The 18,412-nt window shown below is 43.5% G+C and overlaps 1 protein-coding gene across 15 annotated transcripts in view; it reads left to right on the forward strand.

Annotated features, from left to right (window-relative positions):
* foxp1.L (forkhead box P1 L homeolog) overlaps positions 1–18,412 on the forward strand; it is a 612,880-nt gene that overhangs the window by 376,273 nt on the left and 218,195 nt on the right. For all 15 annotated transcript variants that reach the window (XR_001935410.2, XM_018259171.2, XM_018259180.2 and 12 more), the window contains one exon: positions 1,139–1,317. Coding sequence is in view for 14 of the 15 variants with exons in the window: in XM_018259171.2 (XP_018114660.1) it covers positions 1,150–1,317 (168 nt within the window). In the remaining variant the exon portion in view is untranslated. The remainder of the gene's footprint in view (positions 1–1,138; positions 1,318–18,412) is intronic.

Here is an 18,412-nt window from a genome sequence, read left to right on the forward strand (position 1 = left end):
CATCCCAGTCCAACACTGGTCAGTATTAGTGGCAGAAACATGTTGGCAACCCTCGACACGGGAAAGAAAAGATCCCATGTGTATTTCCCTTGAGACAGTGGTCCCCAACCAGTGACTCTCGAGCAACATGTTGATTACCAACCTTTTGGATGTTGCTCCCAGTGGCCTCAAAGCAGGTGCTTATTTTTCAATTCCAGGCTAGTTTTGGTTGTATAAAAACCCGTTGTAATGCCAAACAGAGCCTCCTTTATGTTGCCAATCCATATGGGGGGCGACCAAATACCCAATCACAGCCCTTATTTGGCACCTTCAGGCACCTTTTTCATGCTTGTGTTGCTCCTCAAATCTTTTTATATTTGAATGTAAAAAAGGTTGGAGACCCCTGCTCTAAGAAGTCTATGGGGGGCAACCTGCTCCAAGGTGACTGTTGCTTATCAAGAAGGGAGCGATAAGAATTTGTGTAGTCTCATTGTCTTTTGGAGACTTGCCATAAATTAGAATTATTATCTTTTATTCTATTGTGCCCACTGGACCCCTGCCCCAGTGGAGCTTGCAATCTAAGGTACCTATCACATTCACACACACTAGGGTCCAAAGGCAATCTAATGCCTGCATGCTGTTGGGGTTTAAATCAACACAGACATGGGGTAAATGTACAAAGTCCTTGCAGAGGGTACCACCACGCTGTCTCCAATTCATATGAATTGTTGGTATTTATTAGTTTTATATATATTTTTAACATGCTGTGTAATTGCCCTATTAACTGAGCACCATGGTGTCTCCCCTCTGTTTAGTGATCTATAATTGGCAAATAGCTGTATAAATAAAGATATACATACGTACAGATAGAGCCCTCTTTTTTCCACCTTCACTGCATTAATAACAAATGTTTGTCTAAACGTGAACCCAAATAAGCAAACCGAGCAGCCACATTTCAAGTTGAAATTTTGGGCAATTATAGCCGTTAAATAAAACAAACAGAAAAGGCCAGCGAGAAGCGCTCGGGAAAGATAAATTGTATGAAAGGAAATGACAACTGTTTACAGTTTGGGCATGATTTTAAACAGGGCATGTGTCTTCAAATACACTAACTGTTTTAACAGCTGGATGTTTCTTTCCCCCCTTCTCGTTTTTTAAGGGCTTTGAGTCATGATGCAAGAATCTGGGACGGAGACAAGAAGTAACAATTCAGCCATTCAGAATGGAGCGGGCCCCGGTAAACACCTACTAGAGTGCACGTTGCGGGAATCGAGGTCCAACGGGGAAACTCCTCTTGAAGTCGGGGCGGCGGAACTAGCACATCTCCAACAGCAACAGGTACTGTTCCCTCAACGGGAAGGCTGAGCAGAACCATCCATGCAATCGCTGAGGAATGTGAAATTTATACTTTATGATGTGTTCTGGCATCTTGGTTTAGGAATCCATCATAAGGAAGTTGAGTTCAAAGTCGGTTGCTCTGGTTTACTAATCCACTGTGCTCTGTTTAGTTCTAAAAATGTCTCATGGTTCTCTGGCAAGTTGGATGAGGTTGAATGTCCTCTGCTACTGAATTGCTTTTGTCTATTGGGCAACCATAACATTGTAGTCTTAGAAGACTTGGTCATTATGCCGTTGGGGTGCTACATTGAACATGGGGTGGCATGGTTAGTACTTCAGCCTTGTAGCACTGTTGTCTTGAGTTTCTTGCCTGGGCACTACCTCGTAGGAACTTGTATGTTTTCCCCTTTTCTGTGTGGGTTTCTGCCTGGTACTCTGTCTTCTTCCCACACGCCAAAAAGATACAGGCAGGTTACTTGGTTCCTTTTGAAAATGATGTGAATGATGAGTCTGGTTCTCTTGTGTCCTTTGAATTCATAATCAGCATTCTAAATTCTATATTTTTGGGTGCTCCATATAAAAACCCGCTCCATTGTAGGTTTTAGTGACACAGGTCTTCTCCAGTCATGTGTCTTGTGTGGTGTCTTCAGGAGGCTCATCTGACCTCGTTTTTCTAGGATAAACTACAGGCAGATATGAATAGAAATCCCTCTAGCAGGACCACAATATTGCCAAAAATAGTAGATGGTAAGGTACCTAAAAGCAAGTGGCATGACACTTTGGGGTCTATTCATTAATATTGGAGACAAACATCACCGATGATGTTGCCCATGGCAACCTATCAGTCACCTATAATTTAGAAAACAAAAGGAAAGATCTGATTGCTATGGGAAACATCTCTGGTGATGTTTTCCTCCAATGTTAATAAAAATGTCCCCAAGTCAGTAGTCATTTGACTTCTAGACTTCATTCCTCAGATCTTTTCCTTTTGTTTTCACCATAAACTAAGCTATGCCCAGACACATCCCCAACCTTCCATGAACCCAACTCAAACTGCTTATTATGGTTCTGCAAATGTAGACTATCCCACCTAAATGGGGACAAGTGGGAAGTATGCATGACCCATGGCTAGAGCACATATCTTTATGGCCCTACCAGCTCCCCAAGGTATGCACCAAATAGGGATGAGGCCTTCAAGCCTTTACCTAGAAGCCAAAATGAAATCCCAGTTGCATGCATACCCTCTACTTCTCACATCTCTAACCTGCTATTTTATACATCTAGCGCCCCATGGAATATACTCTGGCTGGTTTAAATACTTTCCATCCTACAGGTTTTTACTTGAAGTGAGAGCATCACAACCATGCTGAACTCATTACTGCCGCCGTCACACAAAACCGTGGATACAATTTCAATAACTGCAGGCCACAGTTGAGTAAACAGTTGCACTGAAACTTAATTCCTGTTGACTTTTCCCTCATTCTTGGCAAGGGGCACATTCTCATTCCGTGGTGCAAAGACAACAAGGCTTACAGCTTTGATTAATGTAGGACAGTAGATGGGAATTAGTGCGTTGGCACGGGGGGGGGGGGGGAATGCATGAAACAAAAACAAACAACCAAAAAGAAAACTTGTGAGTCAAAACAAGTCCATATAGAAAGTTTTCTGCATTTAACGGAGACTTTTCTGTAAAATGATGTGGGATTATGACGTAATCCTCCGTGATCCTTATAATCATATCATTGGTTGCGCCTGATTTGATAACTAATTGTGCTAGCCACAAAATTCTCTCGGCAGGCCCGAACTTCTGCTGAAGGAACCCGCCAGGACCATCCGAGGCCCACGTTGCTGTTGTGGGAAGCTGCCTCAATAGGGAAGAAGGCACAGTAAAATCAGGCAGATGTCTATCAGGGGGTTTTGAATATACTGTTGAGGGAGGGCTGCGTCAGCATGTTAATCTTAATCAGGGGTCCCCAACCAATTTTACCCGTGAGCCACATTCAAATGGAAAAAGAGATGGGGAGCAACACAAGCATGAAAATAGTTGGCTGTGGTTGGTTATTTGGTAGCCCCCTATGTGGATTGGCAGCCTACAGGAGACTCTATCTGGCAGTACAACTGGGTTTTATACAACAGAAACTTGCCTCCAAGCTTGGAATTCAAAAATAAGCTCCTGCTTTGAGGCCATTAGGAGGAACATCCAAGGGGTTGGTGAGAAACATGTTGCTCTTGAGCCACTGGTTGAGGACCACTGATCTACATTATGATCCAATCTTTTGCCCCCGGGACATGCATCAAATTTGGCCCAGCTCAAAATCTAGTCCCTAGTTACACCCCTACTCTACTTCCACCTCATTTTGGAGGACGCAGAATCCCCAAAGGCCTGGTCATGACTGTGTTTGTGTGTGTTTAACTAGCAGATTGCTCCAAGCACATAGAATGGCCAGTATATGATAAGAACCTCATGCATATTAATATCTGGTTGTGTAATTAACTTTGGGCCTTTTATGGAACTATAAAATCTGGCAACACTGTTCCTCCAGACCAAGTTGGCAGCTTATTGGTCTATGTATTGAGCATTCCTGGTGGCCTGTCCTGATTGATATGGATCCTATACTGGATGGGCAGGCAATGTGGTTAAAAACAACAACAACAACAAAAAACGAATTTTCAAAACAAATCTCCCCATATATGGTGCACCTTCCCTTGTCCTGACAGTTCTATTGGATAACAGGCAACATATAGATATATGTATTTTCCTCTTTTTTGTTATTTGAGCAGATACATGCATCATTTCCCCCTCTGATACAAGTATTATAAAACCCTTTGCATTGTGATTGCAGACGACTTTCTAAACATAATTTCAGTTAAAAAAAAAATAGATTTTTTTTTTAATTATTATTCCCGTCGCCCACACATAAGCTGTTTGCAGTTCATCTAAACAGTTGACATGCTTGTATTTTACATGAGCTTGTTTTCCTACTGAATCAAAATAACAAATATTGGTTTAATCTTTTCTCGAGCAACTGAAGGTGATGTTTTCCTGGCAGTTTCTCCATTTTCTGATCAGTTTTTCTAATAAACGGATAAAATTGTGAAATAAAGAAAAATGGAAAAGGGACTCTGTACTATTGTTTTATCGTTTTTTTATAACGGAAATATTAATATGTGAATATATAATTGTTGTAAGTTTGCCATCCGGAAGAGTGTTTCTGCCTTAACCCTCAGTACAAGATTACCACGCTTGCACACCCTGGCTCTCCACGATAGGATGACCCAGTGCACTGTGATGGAGGCCTCGGCAACCTCAACAATACGAATAAAGGAAGAATTCACTGGCACACAAGGGTTCTTTCAAGCAGGTACAAGCCCTTGCTACATTTTATTTGCAGAGGTGCAACGTTTCGGGGTAAAACCCTTTATCAAGCATCTTGCTTGTAGCAAGGGCTTGTACCTGCTTGAAAGAACCCTTGTGTGCCAGTGAATTCTTCCTTTATTCTGCCTTAACCCTGCCATTGTCTCTCAGACTGGCTTTCCTGATCTCCACCCGTAGCCCTTCTATTGTTTTATATCACTTTACACAAAGCTAGAAGGTGATATAGAAATCCTAAGGTATTCCTCTGTTCAGCAGGGCTGACACACGGTCAGATTAATTTCCTCTTCTTAGGGGTGAGGAATCTCCCCAAACTGCCTCGTTTTCCGAAGTCGCCTGAAGTTTCCTCGTGAGACAACTTCGGGCGACTTCGGAAAACGAAGCGATCCGAGTGCCATCCCGCCAGCAATTTACATTCTAGCCGAGGGGAAGGCAGTTCGGGGATATTAATCGCCCCGAAGAAAAGGAGATTTGTTGGCCGGCTCTCTAATTTCCCCCGAATCTGACCCTGTGTCTCTGCCCTTAGTGTGCTCAAAGCCTTATTGGAAGCAAAACCAGCCTATTAGGTAAAGGGATACTGTCATGGGAAAAAATTTTTTTTTTTCAAAATGAATCAGTTAATAGTGCTGCTCCAGCAGAATTCTGCATTGAAATCCATTTCTCAAAAGAGCAAACAGATTTTTTTATATTCAATTTTAAAATCTGACATGGGGCTAGACATTTTGTCAATTTCCCAGCTGCCCCAAGTCATGTGACTTGTGCTCTGATAAACTTCAATCACTCTTTACTGCTGTACTGCAAGTTGGAGTGATATCACCCCTCCCTTTTCCCCCCAGCAGCCAAACAAAAGAACAATGGGAAGGTAACCAGATAACAGCTCCCTAACACAAGATAACAGCTGCCTGGTAGATCTAAGAACAACACTCAATAGTAAAAACCCCCTGAGACACATTCAGTTACATTGGGAAGGAAAAACAGCAGCCTGCCAGAAAGCATTTCTCTCCTAAAGTGCAGGCACAAGTCACATGACATGGGGCAGCTGGGAAATTGACAAAATGTCTAGCCCCATGTCAGATTTCAAAATTGAATATAAAAAAATCTGTTTGCTCTTTTGAGAAATGGATTTCAGTGCAGAATTCTGCTGGAGCAGCACTATTAACTGATTCATTTTGAAAAAAAAAAACATTTTTTCCCATGACAGTATCCCTTTAATGTTTCCATGATTTTCTAGTATCCATATATTCTAGATCCAAATAACGGAAAGATTATTATCTGGAAAACCCCAGGTCCTGAGCATTCTGGATAACAGGTCCCATACCTGTATTATGCTTTATATTTTTTGGGGGGGAGCTGGTATTGTCCCACAAACCCCAAGTTTAACACTAGGCAGCTACCTCTCCTATTTCCGACCCAGCCTCGCATAATACTTGTGAATGCACAGCATCTATAGAAAGCTTTGAGTTGCCATCTTACAGGTGAGCGGCGGTACTGCAAGTGACAAAGCAGTCAAATCAAAACTTTTTGGCAAGAATTTCATACCTGTTATATCAATCAGCCGGTCCCCACGTGCTTGGGATAAGATCATAAGGATAAGCAAAATTGATGCAATTAGCCCGTGATGGCACCACTATCGATCGATGTGCAATAATGAAATTAATAATGAAGGTGAGGAGATATACTCCCAGTTCACCCCAGTCCACGGGTGCATAACACATAGTAGAAGTCAAAAAATTGTGAGTTGTTTCTCCAAAAATAATGACCAAATATAGTTAAAAGTTCAATCCGTTTATTGGGACATACAGGAGACGGTCTGACGCATTTTGTGCCTGTTGGGGCACTTACTCATAGCCTATGATGATAAATAATTCTCCTATGTTTTACTGGGCTGGTTAGGGAAATTGCTTTTTAGTTTTTATTTTCTCTCCGACCCCAGGGCAGCACGGTTGCCTTTGCACAGGGGAGAGCTGTTTGCTGAAAGCTCTGTTGCCCGGTGTTAGACTGATAATGGTGTGTCGCCACTGAGAGGAATTCACAGACAGATTCCGCTCAAGATTTACTAATACAAACACTTTGTGTAAATCAACCTTATCTCTGCTGCAAGCCCTTTACATCACAAGGCTCTCACATGAAGTAAACAAGTTAACCCTTGGAATGGGGCAGCAGGCGCCACAATTTTTCATTTGCAAGTGGTGGACCCGATCTGTCTCCCTCCCCACCACCACCTTGCCACTAAAATGCTTCAAAGGCATCAGTCAGATCTCTGGGCAGATCACTATCCATGGAGCTGGGACTGCATTGTCTTGGAGAGAGCCTGTCTCTTATTGACTTCTCTCAATGTATGGCTTTGCTAGTGTTTCACTAATGAGTCAGACAGTTGGCAGGAGAGTGCAGTAAGAGAGTACAAGTGCGAGGCTGATTGATGACAGAGCCGGGACCAGGCAGCACAAGAGGGACATATGATCTCGGAAGCCGAGGAGAGAAAAGTCCCTGGCGCCTATTTCTGCTCTCAGATCTGAAATTGTTGTTTTGTCTTTTCCTAACCACTACTTAAAATATATATTTCAATATATAAATATATATGGCCTTCCGTCTGCCTCTCCATCCCCCATCTACACTCACAGTCGTCTTCTCCTTTCTCACCTATAATCCCCGATGTTTAGCTGTTTACAACACCATCACGTAGGTGTCCATAGACATATCTGCACCCGACACCCACCGTTGCTCATTTCTTACACTTGACATTCGAAGTACAGTGAATTGGTGGAGACGACTGGGAATGTGTAAATGGCTAATGAGGAGGCGTCCAATGTGCACCAGCGATGGAGCCTGGATCTTCTTCTGGAAGACCCCATGATTTTAGATATAAAGTAGATCCTTCAATGAATTATATCAGATGCTCCAAACTGTTGGCTGAGCAGTTAACCAGCTGAATGGTAGATATATCCTTTGAAGTATTTATAGAAATTCCACATGGGGGAATCCATATTTAAACTCGATTCGTTGAGCTTCATGATGATTGGATATACCTAAAATATATGGCTTGACATCAAACATGGAAACCAGCATTGCTACATGAGGATTTCTGCCTTATGAACGTCATATTTTGCTCTGATTCGCTCCCGCTGTGTTCGGCATGCCCAGGCCTTGATTAGTGGGAAGGCCTACAAGGGTTTGGCCTAGGACAGCAGGGGTGACATCTGGACAGTCCCCCAGTACTAATGTTGGGTCAGAATCCAGGCAGAAAGGACATCAGCCAAGGGGGCGCCCCACCATCAAATCCGGCCTTGGACCTGCCTATACACAATGTTGTCTTGCTGTGTATTACATATGAGGCCTCCACGAGAGCTCGTTTACAAAAAACTATAGAAAATAAATAATGAAGACCAACTGAGAAGTTCCGTAGAATTAGCCATTCTATAACATACTAAAAGTTAACTTAATGATGACCCAGGATTCGGTAACTAGTGACTGATAACCTAAAGCAATGGTCGGACTTTCAGTTCAAGCCCCTATAATGTCCAACCTTTGGTTAGCTTCTGCATGTCAGCTTTTATTCAGGGCCCCACGGGGTACAGATATAGGAAAATATCAGCGTATCCTTCAGTCATAGTTCCATGAATATTAAAGGGGACCCGTCACCCAAAAAAATTATTTCAAATCCTATTTTATCATGTTAGTCAAGCAAAATGAACTTTAATTACACTGTATAAATTATTTGAATCTTGTTTCCATCAGTCTGGGAAGTCATAATTATAACAAGCAGGCAGCAGCCATTCTGTGGACACTGTTATTAAGACAAGTCTTGTATCATCTCAGAATCTTGTTTGTGCACCAGAATGGGGGACCTGATGTCCAACCCCATGCACTGGTTACACAATTAAACGGTTAAGAGAACTGGGGGAATGTGGGGAGAGTAGTGACACCTAGGAAGTGCCTAATGGAAAGTGAAAGTAATTGCTTGCCCCGCCTCTATGCCTAGGCATAGAGGAGGGGCAGGCAATATTTGATAGACAGCTGATATTTTTAAATGAGTTTACAACAGCTATGAACGCTTTAATAAAAAAAAGAAATTGGATTTCATATTTAATTTGAAAAGGACTTTTATTATACAGATTTTTATGTCTGGGTGACAGGTCCACTTTAAGTACAGCAATTACCCCAAATCTCACCCTAAATAACATTCAAGCTGCCCTTTTAGGAATGTGAATGAGCATTCTTTCTAATTCTCATTGTTTAATTTAGTCACCCAAAAGCTGGCCCAGTAGAGAAACCCATAAATGTCTGACCCCCACATCTAAAAGAAATAATCCCTTAGGGGCCTACACAGATACCTGTCCAAGAAGTAGTGACTTATAGAGCCTGCTGGGCTTTAGGGCAGAGACACACGTGGACAAATCGCCTCTTCTACGGGCGACTAAACTCCCCTCCCGCCAGCTAGAATCGAAATCGCCGGCAGGATGGCACTCGGATCGCTTTGTTTTCTGAAGTCGTCCGAAGTTTCCTCATGAGGCAACTTCAGGGCGACTCCAGAAAACAAAGAGCTCTGAGTGCCATCCTGCCGGCGATTTCGATTTTAGTCGGTGGGAAGGCAATTCACGGAGATTAGTCGCCCGAAGAAGATGCGATTGGTTGCCGGGCTACTAAATCTCCATGTGTGTCTCTGCCCTAAGAATGGTCCTAGTGTCATGTGTTACAAACATGCACAAAACACACACACACAGATGCTCACCTGGAAATTTATTGTTATGAAAATACATAGAACTGGATGTCAATATTGATGCAGTGAAGAAGAAGCATACAGTAAATCCCTGTTAGAGGAACAGTTCTGTATAAAATTAAAAACTGGGTAAATAGACAGGCTGTGCAAAATAAAAAATGTTTCTAATATAGTTAGTTAGCCAAAATGTAATGTATAAAGGCTGGAGTGACTGGATGTGTAACATAATAGCCAGAACACTACTTCCTGCTTTTCAGCTCTCTTGGTTTGCTCTGATTGGTTTCCAGGCTGTAACCAATCAGTGACTTGAGGGGGGCACATAGATCATAATTGTTGCTTTTGAATCTGAGCTGAATGCTGAGGATCAATTGCAAACTCAATGAACAGTTACGTCCCATGTGGCCCCCCTTATAGTCACTGACTAACTCAGAGTTAGAGAGCTGAAAAGCAAGAAGTAGTGTTCTGGCTATTATGTTACACATCCAGTCACTCCAGCCTTTATACATTACATTTTTGGTTAACTAACTTTATTAGATACATTTTTTATTTTGCACAGCCTATCTATTTACCCAGTTTTTATTTTCACACTGAACTGTTCCTTTAAAGGCACTCGGTTCCCAGCCTGATTCTGAAACGAAAGAAGAAACCAGACGAGTATTTTGGAAAACATCTCTCATTGAGTCACTCTCGTTTCCCACAATAGAGTCCATGTCCCGGGCCGGCCCAGCATCCCCTGCAAAGCCACAAACTGCATGGCTGTGAGTGCTGCTATAGAGCAGGCATCGTTTGAACTTCTCTCTGGTATAGGTTTTAATTGCCTTCTGTTGACTGATGCGCAGAAAGATCGCAAGGAGTTTATTTTGCAGTACTGACTGCCGACTCCCGGCACCATTCCCATGGCTGTTTTGCAATCGCAGCCCTTTATTGACAAGTGGTACTGAGCAGGCAGAGGTGGAATGTTTGTATAAGCTGAACCTATAGCTCATGTGATGCCTTCCAGTCCAGCATTATTATTATTACACACAGACCTTTGCAAGGTAACTATTCATGGCAAGGACAGAGGGTTATTTCATGGGTCTTCCTATGCTCTGTGTGTGTGCCATACTCTGCCTGCCCTATGCTCCCTGTGTGTGTCATACTCTGCCTGCCCTATGCTCTGTGTGTGTGTCATACTCTGCCTGCCCTATGCTCCCTGTGTGTGTCATACTCTGCCTGCCCTATGCTCCCTGTGTGTGCCATACTCTGCTTGGCCTATGCTCCGTGTGTGTGTCGTACTCTGCCTGGCCTATGCTCCCTGTGTGTGCCGTACTCTGCCTGCCCTATACTCCCTGTGTGTGTCATACTCTGCCTGCCCTATACTCCGTGAGTGTGTCATACTCTGCCTGCCCTATGCTCCGTGTGTGTGCCGTATTCTGCCTGCCCTATGCTCCCTGTGTGTGCCGTACTCTGCCTGCCCTATACTCCCTGTGTGTGTCATACTCTGCCTGCCCTATACTCCGTGAGTGTGTCATACTCTGCCTGCCCTATGCTCCCTGTGTGTGCCGTACTCTGCCTGCCCTATACTCTGTGTGTGTCATACTCTGCCTGCCCTATGCTCCCTGTGTGTGCCATTATCTGCCTGCCCTACGCTCCGTGTGGGTATGCCATACTTATTGGCCCCTAAGGTGTGTATCCACAGGGGAGGAGGCATATGGATTTAAGGGTATGTCTTGATATGAATTAATAAACCATTTGGTTTTTTGGTGTGTTACCACCATTAATGTGGACATGGTCTTAAAAGTTTTTGTGGCAACATGGGTGTGTTTTAAAGTGGGTGTGGTTTAAAACAGGGAGTGGTCAACACTGACTTCGATTTTTGTCCCTCCACCACATTGGCCCGAAAAAATCCTTTCTTTGGTACCACAGAAGTTGGCCAGAACTCATCTACAGCAACCCCCCCCCCTTGCCTTGTGATCAGCCCTGTGCCTTGGCCCATATTTTGTCCATGCTCAGAAGCACATTACAGAATGACAAGGACAAAACAAGTTCTTTGAGTTGTTGTGTGGGCCCCACCCGCTTTACTAACAAGGGCCTAGGAAAACATATGGCAAGGTTATAAACTGCTTTCTGTGCGGCAGTCTCATTAGTCATGTGAGCTTATCTCATAGCGAGGGAACCAGCGAGCCAGATAACGTCTTTGTTCCATATTGACATAACAGGGTAGGTCCGAGTTTGTTTGTTGCTCTCTGTGGGGAAATGTATGCACAGCTCTTTTTCTCTGCAAAAATGACTAATTATTAAACGTGCTATTTACATAGCTGTTTTCCTCAGTGCTCCAGGGAGGCAACATTATGGCTGATAATTAGAACATTTCCGAACACTCCTGAGAAAGATCAATACGTGCAAATGAAACGGCTCCTTTTCATAGAGTGGAGAAATTAAACAAATAGAGCGGTTGCATTACTGTGCTCCAAATGCTGTGCTTTGGGGGGAAGCTAGGGGTGCCAAACAGCTGCTATTTCACTAGCCAAGGCCGGGAGCCCTTCTGCCCTTATACTGTATAGTGCTGGATCCTCCCCAGTGCCCCTCACACTCCAGCCAAACCCCTTAGATCTTTCCCTGGTCTGTCCACTCTCCTCCCCATGATGGAAACACCTGATCCCCGTATCATCCTTCCTCCCCTAGTAGGGTCACCAGCACACGGCCGGTTATTTCACCCCCTATCTGTAAAACACTAGCCAAGGCTGTAGCCAATATTAGGGCAGAGACACGTGGAGATTCGGGAAGATTAGTCACCCGGTGACAAATCGCCTCTTCTTCGGGCAACTGAACTGCCTTCCTGCCGGCTAGAAATCGCCAGCGGGATGGCACTTGGAGCGCTTCGTTTTTTGAAGTTGCCCGAAGTTTCCTTGTGAAAATCCCGAAAAGCCTTCCCACCAGCTAGAATCAAAATCGCCGGCGGGATGGCACTTGGAGCACTTCGTTTTCTGAAGTCGTCTGAAGTTGCCTCACGAGGAAACTTCAGGCGACTTTGGAAAACTAAGCGTTCCGTGTGCCATCCCGCCTGAGATTTAGATTCTAGCTGGTGGGAAGGCTTTTCGGGGAGATTAGTTGCCCAAAGAAGAGGCGATTTGTCAACTAAATCTTCCCGAATCGTATCATGTGCCCTTACCCTTATGGTCTGTTCATCCGCTAAGCGTGTACATTGTAGCTCCCAGCAAGTAGTTGCAAGTGCTTTTGTGCAGTTTTGCAGCTGTTGCATCTTTAAATGAGCCTATGATGTTTTTAGAGCCAAAAAGCTTGTTATATTTAACATGGTATGAGTGGCGGAAGGTGACACCCTAGCTGAATAATGCAATGGGCAAACCCCCCAAAATCCGACGCCTGTTCCATTGGATTAAAGAGCAACTGAAACTCTACAAGAGAAGCTTTAATTTTGTTTGTTATTAAGTTGTTTATGCTCAGAAGTACAAAAGCCCTGTGCTAAAGAAAATCCTCACTTTCCACAGCCGTGCAGTGAAGTCAGAGTTACATTCCGTTGGGCAAGCCAGAGTCATTAATGACACCAGAACATCAGCGGAACACCAAGAATGCTGGGAGTTGTAGTTAAGAAACCACGAGAGAGCCGCAAATTGCTGTTCCTTTGATGTTTGAAACATTTCCATTTTGTCGCAGAGGGATAAGTATGGCAGCTGAGCGCTGTATCAACCCCTGTGTATCTGATGCTTTGCTGCTCAGTTGAGTCACGCTTGTTTACTGAAGTGAGATAACCACTGGACATGACCAAATATGGCCGCCTTCACTGTCCCGCATTGTTACCGCCGGTAGTTTATTTTAGTCCTGCAAGAATTTTGCCTTTTCCAGGCAGCTGCCAGGATTTATGTGTTGATGCACAATGCGTAGGGCCCCTCACAGAGTGCATGGGTATGGGGGTCTGACATTTATTCCAGTGGTATAAATATAAGATGGGCACCCCAAGACTTTTTGTTCTGCTTAGCTCAGCTCTGCTATGGAACAACTGAGCACAAAGCCCCCTCTTTTGTTGGATGCAGCAGCAACAGAGTCACAAATATCTGAATTTTAGCATTTGTGCACCTCGTGTTTGTGTAGAATTGTGTGAATAGTGTCCGTGCCTGTTATATGGTGCCCTTGTATTGTGCCAATAGTTCTTTCCAAGTGCCAGCGGCTTCTGCAGTATAGGAATAGTATCTGCTTTTTACTTCAGTTCAAAGTAGTAGTACCAGTTTTGTGGGGCTGTACTTGCAACCTCTTGGTGTACCCCAAACAGCTGCTACCTGAGACACAACAGGTACACAATTGCAAGTGAGCAATCAGCCATGCCACCATAGCGCCTCTCTGTGTATATTTGATTGCAGAAAGCTATGGCATTCCCGACTGGGGCCAATAAGAATTTTTGGTATTCATTGGTAGTTATTGGTTTGCCTTCCTGTGTCAGGCTATGTAGGGTCTTGAATGGCTTATTCTTTTTTTCAACTAGTCTTCTGCTGCGCTGCCTACACCCACAATCATTACCTCTGCTTGGGTACAGGCAGGCACAGTGGATTTTGGGGCAAAACACAAAGTCTCGCATTTCGGCCCCAAAATCTGCTGCATCTGCCTGCACCCCAGCAGATGTACTGATCCAGGCGCAAGCAGCGCAGGAAAAGAGGGGCAGCAGATTCTCATCCTGCGTTTCTCCACAGGCGAAATCTATGCCATGGGTTCTAGTTGCTTTCATTGATATTTTCCCTATCTTTTTGCCCTCCAGGAGACATAACTATAAGCTTTAAAGCTGAGCATATACCGACTGGTAAAAGCTTCAAACTAGATCCCTCTATTCTAGGTGAGCAACTTATTGGCCAGTGTCTGTTGCCTGGTGATAACCCTGCCCAACTAATATCTAAATGAGAATCAGCCAGATATCAATCAGCATTACATTGGGGCGTTGATATGATCCTTGTCTGCCGGGCCTCTGTAGTCCCCAGAAGCTGGATTTGGCTCAGCATTCAAAACTAACCCAAATCCACTTGTTTGAGACCTTGCCAATTAAGACACGGCAAGGTTTAGTCCCCTTACCAAAATCTCTTTAGGGATCCCCATCACCAGATTTTTAAAAAAACTTACATATTCTTTCACACATTGTGTTTGGGTGGAGATCCCCTTCAAACACTTCCCCAAAATAATATTATATCTGTCACACTATAGCTCTAAAACAATGCAGTGTATGGGACAGCTGGAGGGGTATAACGAGCAGTATGATGTTAAATGCTCCAGGCGTTTCTATAAGGAGTTCTCACGGCACCCACACGGTTATAATGCGACGACCACAACACAGAAGCACAATGAGATTTTGCCAGTGAAAGATCCCATCGTTACTTGTCTTGCCCCTCTTGTCAGAGGCATCTCAATCAGCGCTCAAGGCAATGGTTAAGCTTTCGGTAACTTGAGGATTTCATAAATCAGAGTTATCTGTGTGTTTACAAAATAAGCATTGCCTCACTGCATATTTGGTTTATAGTGCAATCAGCACTTAGCCGTCTGGATTCACTAAACTGGCCGACGGCTCACAATGGGCTGAGGCTGATGCTCAACAGGCTTTGTGAAAGGCAAGGCAAGCGCAGTATTTTAAAAGCAACTTGAAAGCAGAAGTCTTTGTGTTTGACAAGTATCATTTTATAGCTATTTTTGTTTAGGTGCAGGGAGCATGGAGACTCAAATGTTCAACTTTCTCCAGGTGCTGGGAACAGCTGCCTCTGACAGGCTAGGAGATTGCTTCCTATGGCATGGTTGTGTTTAATCACGTCAAGGGTTTCTTATATTGTCTACGAGAAATTCTTCCTCTCATCCCAGCAATTAGGGCTGCGGCACGTAGTGGGTTTAGGGAAGTTTCTCAGTCTAGAGTCCACATTCCAAATGGTAAGAACAAGGGGCGTCCAAATGCCGGCTAGAGTTTCTCTACATTGAACGCAAACAACAATGCCTATAAATTGTGGCCATCAACTGATCAATGACATTCCGTGATGAGAATATTCTCAATTACCGTATATACTCGAGTATAAGCCGAGTTTTTCAGCCCCCAAAATATGCTGAAAAACTCTACCTCGGCTTATACTCGGGTCAAGCACAAAAACAGTCGCCGGCGCCTACGAATAGTCGCCGGCACCTAAGAATAGTCTCCAAGAATATTCGCCGGCGTCCAAGAATGGTCGCCGCCATCCAAAAATGAGACGCCGGCACCTCCAATGGGAGCAGAAATCCTCAATTTTTTGATTGAAACTTACCAGAAGCTGCTGCATTTTTCACCCTAGGCTTATACTCGAGTCAATAAGCTTTCCCAGTTTCTGGAGGTAAAATTAGGTACCTCGGCTTATACTCGGGACGGCTTATACTCGATTATATACGGTAACATATTCGGGCCTTTCAGTCTTCTAAAGCAGAGCTAAGCTGACCGGAAATGTACCAACTGTTTCATGTGATTTTCGGTACATGTATGCTGGCCTATCTGGACCAATATTTAAATACTACAGATATCTGCTGTACTTCTCTGGGCAGGTTTGAAAATTTCATCTGCTGATCCATCCTCTTCCAGTGCACACGCGGCACTCAAGAAAAGCCACACCTTCTCTTCACTTTCTACTGTTCTGATGGAGTCAATCAGTCCAAATGAGAAGAACAATACAAAGGTTGCCATTTTGCATATGGCCCCTCATACAGTATCCAGCCTGCCACCAATTGGTTGTATGGGATCAGCCCATGTATGGACAACTTTTGAAGGTTAATGTACCATTATATTTCCTTGAACAGTTCGAAGTGTCCCACTGAAAGATTTATGGAGAGGCTCTGGCAGCATTGAGTAGATATGTCTAAAGCAGAATGACAATATAAAGACAAAAAAACACTCTCAATAAATTTCCTGTAATTAAGTCCGTTCCAACTGTTCAGAAACCAGGGTATTGGCTCAGCCAATGTTAAAAAGTCATTTTACTATCACCACCTTGTAGTTTTTATCATTATACAATTATCCCTTTGGTTCTGAGTGTTGGACCTGGAAGTTTTTTGTGCTAGTTAATTGACCCATGCGTAAAGGACCTGTAGTTTGTGTGAGAAATAAATAATCGGGTCTTTTTGTTCAAACATGGAGATAATTAAAGTTTATCTTCCATTTAATATTTATTATTTTTTCCTTGTGTGTTTTGTCTTGTGTTATGTAGTTGGCAGTTTGATGTGTGAATGGACAAGGGTGTGTGTGCAAAGGCTTTACCAAAGAGCACAAACAATTTGTTTAAGTTTGTCATGTAGCCGTATCCTTGTAAATGATTAATCGTATAAATAATATTCATAATAAACGCCGCAGGTAATTTGTAATGTAATGGGGCTCGAAGTTGCCTCATCATTCTTCAGAACTGTGGGCTCTATCCTCAATTTAAACATGGCTGTTAAAAATGACCAGTTTCCCGCAGTCCCTTGTGTTCTTAGATGTCTTCTCCACCATCTTTCCACACCCACCATCTACACTGCCTCCTTCCTCTGCACTGCTATGTGCTTCTGTCCACCTTGATCAAGATCAGTAGCCTATATTATATACAATTATATATCCAAGGAAAGACTTAAGCATTGTGCTGCCCTAGTTGAGTTGCTCAGTCCAATGTCAGGACGAATGTCCTGGTGTAGCCTTCAGCATCTGAATGAAGTTATGTAGGTCATGCAGGTTGTCTCTTTGTATTGAATGTAGAAGATCATATATAGATTGGAAAATATCTGATCATACACATAAAGATGCATTTGCTTGGTCATCCAAGTGATGAATTACTCTGGCAGACCCAAACATTTAGCACTAGTAACAACAATTACAACAAATTTATGGGAACTTCAAGTCTTCCAAACATCTCCAAGTGGTTCCTTCATGTATGAAAGTCTATATGCAATAATCTGAGATGCCTATATTAGTGGTCCCCTAGCTACACTCCAAGGGAATGCTGAGCTACCAGTCTTCTCTCGCTTCGCCCCAACGCATCAAGATACCTTGTCCCGTGTCTATAGACAGCTCCTTACTGGAGCATCTGTTAGAACTACAACATTCAACATGTCTAACTGTGCAGCAGGCCTTCGTGAATGCTGTGAAGTTGAACTTGTCAAGCAAGGACGAATTGTATCAATTCCCTAACAGTGGAGTCATGGGCATCACTGTGAGCACAGGAAGAATGAGATCAAGTTTTGGCTCCATCCTCCAGCAGATCATAGTAAACAAGTTAAAGGCTCTGAGAGATTGTTTTCTTTCTACTGAGGCAAGACTTTAGGGAATACACTTCATCTTAGAGATGCTAGATGTTGCGTTCTTCTTTTTAAAGAGGAAGCAGTCGCTTAAAGCAGGGATCTCCCTCTCCAGCTGGGAAAAGTGGCATCTATGGAGGGAAGGGGAAGTATAACTTGACCAAAAGTATGGTTTACATTCTCTCATATGTCTTAAAGTACTCCTATGATGATTAATAGAATTCATTGTGGGAGCTGCCATACTGTATACTCTACTGAAGTTGAAGGCCAATGGTCCCCGGTCAATCGAGGTTGGCTGGGAGTGGGACCCCATCTCGGAGCATACATAAATCAGGGTGGCCACAATTTAGCAATCCAATTTACCTTTGTACCTTTATCTACCCCACCCCCAGTGGAGCTTACAGTCCAAGGTTATTATCACATCCCCACACGTTAGTCAGTTTTATTGTCAGTTTTTACCAGGAGTCAGTTAACCTGAATGAAGTGTAGGAGGAGGAAGAACCTGGAAGAAACCCATACAGACACTGGTAGAACATACAGACTCCATGCAGATAGTACTGACTTGATTCTGATGCTACTAATTGTCAAACCTAAAAAAAATGTTATATGCTTTCAGAAGGTGGACGAGCCATTGGCAAATGGGCAGATAAAGCCCAGGTCACCCAGTGCATGTGCAAGTCATGATGGAGCTAGCTACATCAGATAGAACCACACCAAGGTATATAATTGCACGTGTAGCTCGAGCATTAAACTCG

Source organism: Xenopus laevis, chromosome 4L (assembly GCF_017654675.1).
Source record: "Xenopus laevis strain J_2021 chromosome 4L, Xenopus_laevis_v10.1, whole genome shotgun sequence".
In the NCBI taxonomy this organism is placed as follows: domain Eukaryota; kingdom Metazoa; phylum Chordata; class Amphibia; order Anura; family Pipidae; genus Xenopus; species Xenopus laevis.